At 52.1% G+C, this 12,153-nt stretch overlaps 1 protein-coding gene across 1 annotated transcript; it reads left to right on the top strand.

Annotated features, from left to right (window-relative positions):
• Positions 1 to 3,303: 3,303 nt before the first annotated feature.
• Positions 3,304 to 9,872, top strand: S100B (S100 calcium binding protein B). Its single transcript, XM_068545811.1, has 3 exons — positions 3,304 to 3,352; positions 6,234 to 6,372; positions 8,622 to 9,872. Exons 2-3 carry the CDS (start codon positions 6,235 to 6,237, stop codon positions 8,760 to 8,762), a joined length of 279 nt encoding a protein of 92 aa, XP_068401912.1. The 5' UTR covers positions 3,304 to 3,352; position 6,234; the 3' UTR covers positions 8,763 to 9,872.
• The last annotated feature ends 2,281 nt before the right edge of the window (positions 9,873 to 12,153 follow it).

Raw genomic sequence — 12,153 nt, 5'->3', positions numbered from 1 at the left:
TGTCCACAGACTGCTCCTTCAGAGAGGTCCATCCACACACCTCTTCCAGAGCCTTCCTTGGACCAATTTTCCAATCCTGTTCCTTCCAAGTTGCTGACCAATGAAATCATTAGCAACCACCCATGAATTAATACAGATCCCTGCTCCAGCCACGTCTCACTCCTGACAATGGACAGCCAAACAAACCACTCCAAGTTCTGCCCTGAGAGGACTTCCCTTCACTGTCTCCTTCCAGGTAACCCTTGGGTGGGGCTGCAGGGCTGCTTCTGGCCACTTCGGGGTGGTCCCAGCATGTCATGCAGACCCCCCAGAAAGCAGGCTCAAGTTTTTACTTCCACAGCCAATTGGTTATAAGAAACACCCTGGAGACCCCAGACGTGGATTGAGAGGGGGGGTGATGCCACAGGAGTTGGTGTCCAAGGAGTCTGAGTGCCTACGCATGTTTCTTGCACCTTCCATTTGATGGGACGCTGCTGTGACACGCCCAACCTTGTGGCGAGGTGGGTCCAACAACACTTGGGCTGCGTGGTCTCCTGAGGTCCCTGGGTTAGGTGTTTGGGAGGCCTCCACTAAGGCCAACAGCAAGCCAGAAGCTGTTCTTGAAATGACAATCATTAGCTGCCAAAGAGGACACTGACTTTCCAAACTCCTGTGCTAGGATCTCCCGCTGGTGCTTGTCAGAGGGTCCGTGCCAATCCCAGGGCACCGTAGACACTCTGAATATCGTCGGATCTGCTGGGTCCTGAGAACTATTGGTGAAGCAGCTTGTACCATAGCCTAGATCTGCTCTGGTCCCCACTTGGCACTGCCAGCCTCGTGGGTGAAATAGCACGTGCAAATGTAGTGTATGGCATATCTAATTTCCCCAAACCCCAGCTAAATGCTGTACTTCTTTTCCTGGCAGGTGGTGCAAGATGCAGCAATTTGTCTTTCATGTGAAGGGGATATTTCAATGTGTCCTGAACCACTGGAGCCCCAGGGACTTCTCTGAGGTGGTGGGCCCTAAATTTCTGTGGGGCTTATCTGCCACTCTCTAGTTTTTATATGTCTTGCTGAGGCATCTACAGTACTTGCCACTTCCTTCCGATCAGACCCAACCAGCACACCGTCATCAGCAGAGCGGCCCACGCGTGGTGCAGGTCTCTGCAGACAGTGTCTGGCCTAGAGCAGAACTGACATGTCCCTGGGGTGACACTGAGGGTGCACCTCTGGCCCTGACAGGTAAGAGCAAACTGCTGCTGGTGGTCCTTGGAAACTGGTTTGAAGAAAAAGGCATTAGTGAATCCATAGCTGCACACCAAGAGCCGGGGCTGTGTCGACTTTCTCTGTGGGAGACACATCACCTGGCACAGCAGCTGCGGTCGAAGCCGAGGGTGGTTGCGTTTGTTAAGAGTCCACAGCCAGCCTCCCAGACCCAGCGGCTTCTGCACAGGCCAAAGTGGCAAGTTAAATGGGTTTGTGATGAGCATCGCCCCCTGCTGTGCCAACCCTTTGATCGGGGCATTAATTTCCCAGGGGTGACACACAGCTTCTGGTTCACTCTCATGATAAGGGAAAGTTGTCCCAGAAGTATGGCCTGGAAATAGCTTGGGCCGTGAGCCTTGGGTTTGAGTTGACCGGCCTGGTCCCCAGCCTGTCCCCACACCCCGTAGCTGGGACCTGAGCCACGTGCTTTGGCCCTGCTTCCTCAGCTGCCCCACAGGGAGAGCAGGCTTGTTCGGGGAAGCACAGAACTTGCCCGCCTCCGAGAAAGGAGCAGCTGTGCTCTGGGGGCTTCACACGGGTGCCAGGCGCCACCCCTGTGGGCCTTAGCCACGTCCTGGACTCTGGGTCTGCCCTTCAGTGTGCACAAGAAGAACTTTAGCCTGCTCCCTCAGGAGTAAAAAAATAGTTTGGAATTCTCTCATCCAACTACTGGACTCGTGACCGCAGGGCCTGCCCTCTGGGCGCAGACTTCGGCCTCCTGGGACAGCCAAGTGCAGGCTGCGTCCCGCCCGGCTCCAGGGCCCACAGGGAGGAGAGGGGCTGCCCATCGGGATGAGACGGGCTTTCAGGTGCTGTGAGGCCCCGAGGATGGCATCCTCAGATACGGGCTCTGAGTTGATGCTAAGTCCTGGGGCCGCAAACTGGCCCTGGACCCACCAGTCAAAGGAGGACTCTCTGGTGGTCAGGGGGAGTCTCAGCACACTCACGGGGGGCCCCGCTGGTGCACAGAGCGCCCCTGTAGTTACTTCTCAGCGCCTGAATGTACAGTCAAGACAGACATGCTTGGCCACTGCAGAATCCCCTCGCTGGCTCCCCTACGTGTAGCCACTGTGATAGGGAAAGCTAGTGAAAGTACCAAGAACAAGACAGCTGTGTCCACAGACATCCTTGTGTGCTGATCCTTCCGCGGCCACTGTGAACCCGAGTCAGCAGAGGGCCTGATTCTGGTTCAGACGTCCTTTGATGAGTCTGGGGCCTGTGCGCTTTGTATAATTTGTCTAAAGGAAGGCCTGTAGGGAGCCTCTCAAGACGGCAGTGGGGAGTCTGGACTTGACTTACCTTGGCTGGTTGTGAGGCCTCGGTGAGGGACCCCTGCCTGCACCTCCCCTAAACCAGAGCATCTGGACAGGGCGTGCCTGGGCACTGTGCTGCTCTGACAGTCTGCGGCCACTCACCCCGGGGGGATGGGGAGGCCTTCGGGTGGGCCTGGCATGTGTCCGCGATCATATTAAACTATTCGCCCCACATTTCAGTCCCTGCAGACGCTGGGCCAGTGGCTTAGCTCGGGATACTGATGTCCACAGGCGTCCCGCCTGAGGGTTAGTGGGGCCAGAGCAGGGGCGAAGCTCAGGGCTCTCCCCACTGGAAACCGGCTCGCGGGCCCTGAATCCCCCGCATTCAGCCTGCGCTTGGCTGCACATTTGCTTTGTCGGTTTCAATCAATAGTTCGTCTCCTCTCCCCACCCCCATCCTTGCCTTTAGAGGAACATCAATATTCATGCATAAATTTAAAAACAGCACAAAAAGCTGACTCCCCGCTTTCTGCCCCACGGGCCTTTTTCTTCCTTGGCCCGAGTGCAGGCTTGGCTCCCCAACGAGTCCCCGGTGGCGCCGTCAATGCGGCCCTGTGTGCAGCCCGGCAGCCCCAGCACCCCCGCCCCCCGCCCGACCGGCTGCGGAGCCAGCTGACGCGCAGGCCCCGCCCCCCCACCCCGCCCTCGGCCCCCATTGGCTGCCTGGCCCGCAGGGGGACGGTGCCGGCCCCGCCCCTGCCCGGGAACGAATAAGAGGCTGCCTCCGCCCCACTCCTGCTACTCAGGACGCGGCAGCCAGGAGGTTCCGGGAGCGACCACCAAGGACCGCTGACGTGAGGACACTCAGGGGAACCTGCTCTGCTCTTTTGGGGGCAGGGCCCGGAGGGTGGGCTTGGGAACTGGGTGGTAGTTTAAAAACCCCTTTAGGATAATTGGCAGCATTTCAAAAGTGTGACTCTTACTACTGCTTTGTGGACACGGCTCCCTCAACTCGGGGCAGCTAGAGGTCCGTTCTGCCTGTTTTTGTCGCCACAAGTCGGGGAAACGTCACGTCTGGTGGCTCAGGTGATTGCTGCAAACAGGCCTCTTCCTTAACTCCTTGAAGACCAGGGGTTTGCGTCCCTCCGCGGAGAAGGACAGGCGGCCTGATGCTCCGAGCGAGCGTCTTGCCTTGCTCCGCGCAAATGTCAGGGCGCCCCGGACGCCGCGCAGAAACCACAACACCTGGCAAGTGAGGGGGGCCTTTGCAAGTAAACTCCACATCGAGCCCAAGAAATTGCGGTTTACGGCGGGTTTCACCTTCCTCAGTCTTACAGTTTCTTGGGGAGATAGGGCCGCTTGCCCAGAGGGACTCTCACATCTTGAGGAGTTAACCCCCAAAAGTTCTCTTGTTTTCGAAATAAAAGGTTAATGTGGAACATTCATGGAATGAAGTGAAAGGGAAGCATGGATATTTGATTTCCATTTCTCTTAAAAGACAACCTTTAACCATCAATTGGGAAGAATTTAACAGGAAAAACTTTAAAAAGTTAATTTGTAGTGTGGTTATGAAGAAAATCACATTTTATGGAGTTTTCGCATGTGGGTTATATATTTTATGCCTTTCCTTTAAAAAAAATCCCGCTAGTCATACTTCACACAGAAAGTAATTCAGCCTCCCCGTCCCCAAATCATCATGAAGCTTGAGAAGCATAAGGGTCATGCGAAAGTTTCCTGGGTTTTTTGTTTTAAAAAAAAATTAATAATTGGAAACGAATGCAAAGGATAAGAATGTATGAAATGTTAAAGATTTTAATCCATCTGCATTATTCTATCTATGTGTGATATATCTGATTTTTAGGGACTTAGAGCAAAACAAAGTATACTGATTATTAATAGGGTGAATTTAGCAAAGATCAGGCCAAGGCAAAAATCCTCAATCCTTTTTCATTTGAAAATCAGAAACAAAAATAAAAATTTAAATGTTATATTCCAATTTATTTTTAAGGTGCAAAAGATATTCCACCCAGGAATGGTTTTGCAAAAATTAGACATAATTCTTTTATTTATTTTTAACTATGACATTGCAAAGACTCTTTAATGATTAGAACTCAAGGCCAAAAGTTGGCAAATTTCTCTCGCTGAGTGTCTCAGTTCTGTGAAACAATTGACAAGCAGTCCTTTGTCAACTGCCTGATTCCCAGGGTTGAACAGCTGTTTCCTTAGGTTGCAGGCCACGGTATAAGGTATGCGCTGGGACGGGAGATGGAAGCCTCCTGCTTCGATAAGTGCAAGTGCGGAGAAGTGGATGGCGACGCCTCCATGAATACCAAGTGCCTGGCAGTGGCCCAGCCTCCGGCCCATTTGTTCTGGCTTCAGGGCTGGTGTCGGGGAGGAAGACATTTCCCTCCACCCTTCTAGGTTCTTCTGGCTGGTCTAAGAATTAAATAGACGTGAGACAGGTTAACAGGAGAAACTCAAACCATAGTTTAATAACATGCATACGTGGGAGAGACCCAGGAAGACTGAGTCACTCACAAAAATGCCCCAGACCTTCACCTTAAATACCATGATCAGCTAAAGACAAAGGAGGCTGTTGGGGGGTGGGGGTGGTCTGGGACTTCAAAGGGGAGGAAAGCAATTCAGACGGAGATGGAAAAGCAAATGTTTGGTAAAGCAGTGTTTGCTGTGCCATGAAGACGTGATGGGACACAGAGTGGACTCAGATCTCTAAGAGTTCCCCTGCCCACCCCTGGCCCATATTCTCTGCTGACATCTCTAGTGAGTGGTCCATTCCTGTAACAGGCCCTCCATCTAAATTCTGATTCAGGCAGCTAAGGGGGAAGGTCAGTGTTTCTTCCTGAAACTTCAGGGCCTTGATCGTTTTCAGCCCAAAATAATCTGCATGCCAAAGAGACATTTGGGGTGGCAAGTTCTGCTCCCTACGACAGCTTCGTCAGACGACCGTATAATACATGTTTGTTTCTGGTAGTCAAGGTACCTTTTCTTGATCTTCATTTTCAAAAAAATTTGTGGCAATTCTATCATATTTATTTTTCCAGTTGAATTTTACAGCTGTCTTTTGGTCATGTTCCTCACCCATCCAAAAAACAAAAAAATGCCATAGACATTTTTGTTAAAAATTGAGTTTTAAAAAATGAGTTAAATTTATATATCCATTCGAAGGAAAGTAAGTTCCTACATTTTATGACCTTAGTATCTTTTGGAAGGACCTGCACTTTTCTTGCTAAACTTATTCTTAGTAATACGTGTGTGCTGCTGTAAAATAAGACTTTCCCGCTATGTTTTCTAATTGTTCATTGACAGAGCATAGGGACCCTATTGACTTTCGTATCCTCATTTGGTTCCTAGTCACCGCAGTTCATTCTAACAGCTTGCTCCCCTGCTCTGTCCTCTCATCTTGGAGCCAGGGCAGAGGGGGCCTCTGGGGGGGTGGTGGAAGGAGTCAGTCCGAAGCCCCTTCACTGCTCTGCCTCTGTATTTTGGCTGAAGTTTCCCATTGGCCAAACCAACCAGAAGCCAGAGGGCGTGGGAACAGAGTAAAGAGAACGGGGGTGGGGAAGAGTGGTCCCAAGGGGTGACCGGAGAGATGCACCCCTCTGAGCCCAAAAGGGGAGGTGAGCCAAGGCCGTCTTGCCCCTTGGGGGCTGAGGTCTGAGTAGGTAACACCTTAACTGTTCTGTGCTAGAAGGCATCTTTCTTTGTGGCCCCCAGGATGTCTGAGCTGGAGAAGGCCATGGTGGCCCTCATTGATGTCTTCCATCAATATTCTGGAAGGGAAGGTGACAAGCACAAGCTGAAGAAGTCCGAACTCAAGGAGCTCATCAACAATGAGCTTTCGCATTTTTTAGAGGTGAGTCTTGCTTTTTAAAACTGACAAGTTAATCTGCTCTCCTGTCTGCTTGTGAAAACACCTGCCCACTTTCTCTTCTGAGCTGCCCTGAAGGTGGTTCCAGGTCAGTGTCAGGACTCCTAGGTTGTTTCTGAAAACGTGTTTGCACTGATGAGCCCTCAGTACAGAGGCTGGCTTAGGTAGGCCCCACCATATTCATTCTGTGTGCAGTAGGAGCATCAAGGAAAAACTGCTGTCTCAAATGCAAAAGTACAGGTTCCAAATAATACTGCCTTTTCTCTGAAAAATCTAAGGATGTACAGCAATAAAGATGACAAAATGGGATGGAAAATATACTCATGACTTACCGTGGGTCACAGTGAACATATAAGAAGGCTGTTAAAAAAATAAGCTTTTGTTCTTGGGAAAAGGACTGTTTCGGCTTTTCCTGCATGGTTACATGGTGATAAGATGCCGTTCACTCAGCAGACGTTACTGAGCTCTCAGCTCGGTCAATGCTGGGAGAGACACAGGCCCCACGACCTGATGCATCACTGAGTGGCCACAAGCTGCTCACAAGAGAGGCCCCGGGGCCTTGCAGGGGGCTCTGTGGGGTGAGGGGCCTTGGAGGGGAACTTGAGAAGCTGTGTGAGGGCGCCCAATGAGCCCCGTCCTGCTCTGGCAGCTCCTGCTCTGGTGGACGTGTGTCCAGGCTTTCCCACCCGCTGCCTCCACTGCCCTCGGATCAGCCACATGCATTATCTCTGTTGCATGAGCCCCGTGTCCTCGAGGCAATGAACTGCAGTCCACCTGGTGCCTGACCTTCCCTTGGTGCCCAGAACCAAGGTCACTGAAGTGACCAGTCACACGCAGAGGAAATGGCCAGACCATGAACCAGTGCACTAGTGTCTGACCAAGAGCTAATTCCGGGGAAGATACGAGAGCCCCAGGCCAGGGCCCTGCCACACAGTGGTGGGCAGCTGTCCTCCTGGGCAGGCTGGGCCACTGTGTAGGACAAGCCCCAGGCTCCATGTCTCATGTCTGCAGGGCTCCTCCTGCCCCGCCCAAACACCCCATTGGCAGAGGAAGAGGCCTGCAGGCTTGGGGTGGGACCCCCTAGTCTGATTCTGGGGCTGGTTTTCTCAGGCATCCAAGTTCACCGAGTGGCAGCTGCCCCACGCATGCTTTCACTTACCTGGTCCCCCCGATTCTGCCTCGTAACCTAACAATCAGAAGAAGGGCCCTGATTCTTCCGTAAAACGAATTGTTGAAAGGATGAAATGAGACAGTGCTTGTCAAGTGCGGCTCAACAAGTGCAGCTACTGTCATTAATTATTGATTTAAAACACAGAAAAAGCTTAGCATGTGGGAACCACAACTTGTAAAAGATAAGTAATTCACAGTAAGTGTATCAAGGTATCATGAACATTGCTGGCCTGGTTTTATGAGGTAGTTTCTGTTTGGAGGCAAATCTATCATGTAATTGAAATTAATCTTTTAGCAGTTGTGTATAGGTCCCACCCCAATGCCCACAGGAATCTCACCCTTTTACATGTTTTACATCCAAGGCAGCCACTGTACATTACACTCAACTTCTTCAGGCCAAGCTCTCCTGCCCTGAGGACTGGTTATTCAGAGCAGTCCGCTCAGTGTACATCTTGCCTTCACTGTGTCCGTTCCTCTGAGACTCTTTCACCCTCACTTGGCTGCACGTTGGGCAGAATGTCAGGAAAAGTCCCAGGACACCTGGAAGGCAACTCAAGTGGCAAAAAGACACAAGAAGTTAATAAATTTAGGGTATGTTCCCAAGAGTTATTTCAGCCAAAAACCGCTTTCAAAACATGAAAATCCACTGGAAGCCCTCACTATAGGGCCTTCTACACACAGAAGCAATGAAAAACTTACAGGGGCCAGAAGTTCCGACATTTGCATATAATATGCTCAGGCTGATCTAGACCGTACTATTCTTTTCTGGGTATTTTAACACAAACAACCCGCAGTTTTTCAGATCTTGGCTGTTCCATTCAGTTTTTAAGTAGGCCAGGCCCCACTGGACCTAAAGGAAGGTGGAAGACAAGGCTCAGACCCCCAGAGACTTCTGCCAGCCAACAGCCTCCCGGTCACAGGAGAAGTCCTTTCTGGCATTTTGCATTTCATGTCTTAGGTTGTTTCTGATACAAATTATTAAAGCCAGCCAACTTCTGATCATGTTTTGATGTCCTTATATTTCATTTAGAAACAAGCTGGACAACTGCTCTTATTTCTCTTAGGAAATCAAGGAGCAGGAGGTTGTGGACAAAGTCATGGAGACACTGGACAACGATGGAGATGGTGAATGCGACTTCCAGGAATTTATGGCTTTTGTTGCCATGGTTACCACTGCCTGCCATGAGTTCTTTGAACACGAATGAACTAGAGAAAGCAGCCGGGCTGTTCCTGTAGCAGAGACGGAGGTCGGGCAGGGAAGCCAAGGCAGGGCTTGCAGGGTAGTAGGGGCTGAGCTTCCCAGCTGTGTCGTAGCTAATTAGGGAGCTTGATTTGCTTCGCGAATGAAAAATTGAAACCTCTTTCCAAAGGGCTGTTTTTAGTGGCCCCCAGCATTATTTCAGCGCTGTTAGGCATCCGTGTTAGCTGACTGGCCCCAGGGACTCTTGGTAATCATCACTTAGGAAAGTCAATCCTCAGTCACAAAGCATGTGCTGTACTGGCTATCCTGGCTGTGTAGACCCCCTAACCCAGAAAAAACAAGATTACCAGAAATGCCTGGAGCACTGTGGTTTCTGTAAGCCTCCACTACATTTAAAAACACAAAGCTTTGTCCACCATCCTTTGAAAAGGCTGCCCTTCATTAAATCTGCTCATCACTGGGGCAAATGAAACCTAATGTGGTTGGGTGGCCCGACAGTCTGTCCCACCTACCAAAGAGCATGGTCACATTTAGAGCCCTTTCCTACAGGTGAGCTGTGATTATTGAGTGTGTAGTTAATGCTAACAGTTCTAAATGGAAAATCTGTTTCACAAGCCAACAAGTACTGACATCGTAACTGTAATCAGAACTGAGAATCAAGCGTCTACATTCAGTGGGGTTCTCCCGACAGGATCACACTTTGCTGGCTCTATGGGGCATGGGGCAGCAGGGGCAGGGGGCTCGGGGCGGGTCTCAGCCCTGCCTCTGGAGACAGCTGTACCCAAGCACCCACGCCTCCTGTCCTGCCTGTAGAATGAGGGTTATGACGGATGTGTTTGGTCTGTTGGTGAAGGTCATTCCCGACCTGTCTGTGCGCAGACAGGGTCTGCTTGTGGCTGTTGGTGAAGCCAGGGAACTTTATGACCTTTATGCTTCTGTATCCACCAATTCAAATAAATCAAGTTACAAATATTAAGAATTACTTCCAGGAAAATTCAAATTAAGCTTATCCACCGTTTTTCTGTTTTGCTTTTTTTTAAGGACACAGACTTGGAAATCATAAACTAATTGGTCACTTGTATTTGCATTAAATAAAAAGCACTGTAACAAGCCTCTGTAGCCGTAAAACATGAAATAAAAGCTAAATTCCTGCAAAACTGGGAAAAGGAGTGAAGTCCACGCATCCTGGCGTCATCAGGGCTGCAGATGCTGCACCGCCCAGGCCAGGGTCAGGAAGCTTGGGTGGGGAGGGGCGGGTCCAGGGGAGGGACATAAAGGGGTGGGTCTGTGGAGGGGCGGAGCCATGGGGAAGGACATAAAGGAGCAGGGCTGGAGGGGTGGGGCCATGGGAGGGCCATAAAGGGGCGGGGCCATGGGAGGGACATAAAGGGGTGGGTTGTGGAGGGGCGGGGCCATGGGAAGGACATAAAGGAGCAGGGCTGGAGGGGTGGGGCCATGGGAGGGACATAAAGGGGCGGGGCCATGGGAGGGACATAAAGGGGTGGGTTGTGGAGGGGCGGGGCCATGGGAAGGACATAAAGGAGCAGGGCTGGAGGGGTGGGGCCATGGGAGGGACATAAAGGGGCGGGGCCATGGGAGGGACATAAAGGGGTGGGTTGTGGAGGGGCGGGGCCATGGGAGGGACATAAAGGAGCAGGGCTGGAGGGGTGGGGCCATGGGAGGGACATAAAGGGCCAGGGTGTAGAGGGATGGAGCTGGAGGGGCAGTGCCTGTCCGGAGGGATGACCTTCTCTCTCCTCAGTTGCTCACCACCTCCTGCTAGGAACTTCCAGCCTGGTGGGCATCACGTGGCCCTCTCTGGACCAGTTGCCAGGGAGGGGAAATACACTGGTCCTGGCAGGAACGTCAGAGACCAAAAGTGGCCCCGAGTGGGCACCAACTCTGCAGGGGGTCATGGTGACTTGCTTCTCACTTTATATGTGCTTACCTGGACCATGTATCCTTGGTGAACTTTATGCAAATTATCAGTATGTCATTTTGATGTACAATCCTTTGTCTTGAGAATGTATGACTGTGCCGTCAACTTTTAACAGGTGGAACAGTTGTCAGAGTTTCTATCTGTCTTCCAGTTTATAATCCTCTGTTTGTCTTGAGTAAAATTCCATTTTTCTTCTTGATTGCTAGTTGAATTTTTGTTGACACAGGGACATGCCAGGGTGGGGAGCCTGGAGGGTGGACCACGCCTGTCTGGCTCAGCCCAGGGGCCAGCATAGCCTGTGCACGAAAGGTCAGACGGGGATGGGGAGGGGAGCTGGCTCTGGGCTGTGGTGCTGCGGTGGATGTACCTCTCCAGCTTGCTTTCAAACCACGTCTCAATGCCTCTGTTCATCACTGCTTTAGCCACAAGATGAATAAGTCTCTGCTGGTACTTCCCTTGCCCCCGTTGACCCAAGAATCCCAAAGCGACAGTTCCCAGATGTCCACTGTGCTTCCAAAGCGCACAGGAAAGAACCCCAGTGCCCCAGCCCCCAGGGAGCCTGCCTAGGGCAGCCGCTGAGTGTGCCCCCTGACCCCACATCCAGGGGATGCTCCTTTACCACAAGGAGGGAAGCTGCTTCTCAGCATATCTACATGGCCATCTTTGGGGTTCCTGGGGGCTTCCTCTCACCTACTACCATGAGCTCCAGTTTGTAAAACGTCCCTCATCCTCCTCTGACCTGTCCTCAACTAGAGGCACCGTCTAGTTCCATGAATGGGTGGTGATGGTCCCACACGGCCCCTGGCAGGTGGCATCTCCAGGTGGGTAGGAGGGTGCCTGGGGCATGTGGTTGTGGGGATGACCTGTCTCAGGCATCACCAGGGAAAATCAGGTCCCGACTTTAGCCAGGAGCAAAGACAATTCACTCAGGGCCTCAGAGAAAGGACAAGGGGAACTCTGCCCCAGGTTGCCTTCCCCATGGTCCAGTTCAGCCTCACAGGACTTCCTGTGCTCTATCGGTTTATCAGCTTGATCCACAGCCGCCCAGAGGACTGTCCCTGAGAGCAGCATTGAGTGTCTCGGGGCGAGACCCTGAGGCCATGGCCAGGATCCCATTTGTTGGCAGTGTCAAGTGCTGTCAAAGAGTCTGGGGCCTGCTGGGGACCCACCCTTCACCCTCTGGACAGCGTGGACCACCCTGGCAGGCACGGCTGCCCCTGCCCGCAGTCCAGGCAACAACATCGCCAGACTTTCCTGCCACCAGAGGGAGGACTCCTCAACTCATGATCACAGCGGGAGGGGGACTCGAGGTTTCAGGGCCCCCCCACCGCCGCACAGAGTCCCGCCATACCCTGTCCTCGAGGCCTGCAGGGACCGCGATTCCTGACCCCTGGCCACGTTCCCTCCTTAGCCCCGGCCCTGCCCAGAGAACCAGGAGCAGTGACATGGAGGTGGA

Source organism: Eschrichtius robustus, chromosome 6, assembly GCF_028021215.1.
Source record: "Eschrichtius robustus isolate mEscRob2 chromosome 6, mEscRob2.pri, whole genome shotgun sequence".
Lineage (NCBI taxonomy): Eukaryota > Metazoa > Chordata > Mammalia > Artiodactyla > Eschrichtiidae > Eschrichtius > Eschrichtius robustus.
The sequence above is the reverse complement of the archived record's forward strand: the minus strand, read 5'-3'. Positions and strand labels throughout refer to the sequence as shown.

Excerpts from the sequence above, each read along its gene's own strand:
- S100B (XM_068545811.1), top strand. The coding sequence starts at position 6,235 with ATGTCTGAGCTGGAGAAGGCCATGGTGGCCCTCATTGATGTCTTCCAT. Across the intron at positions 6,373-8,621 it reads AGCTTTCGCATTTTTTAGAG|GAAATCAAGGAGCAGGAGGT; the intron begins GTGAGTCTTGCT and ends TATTTCTCTTAG.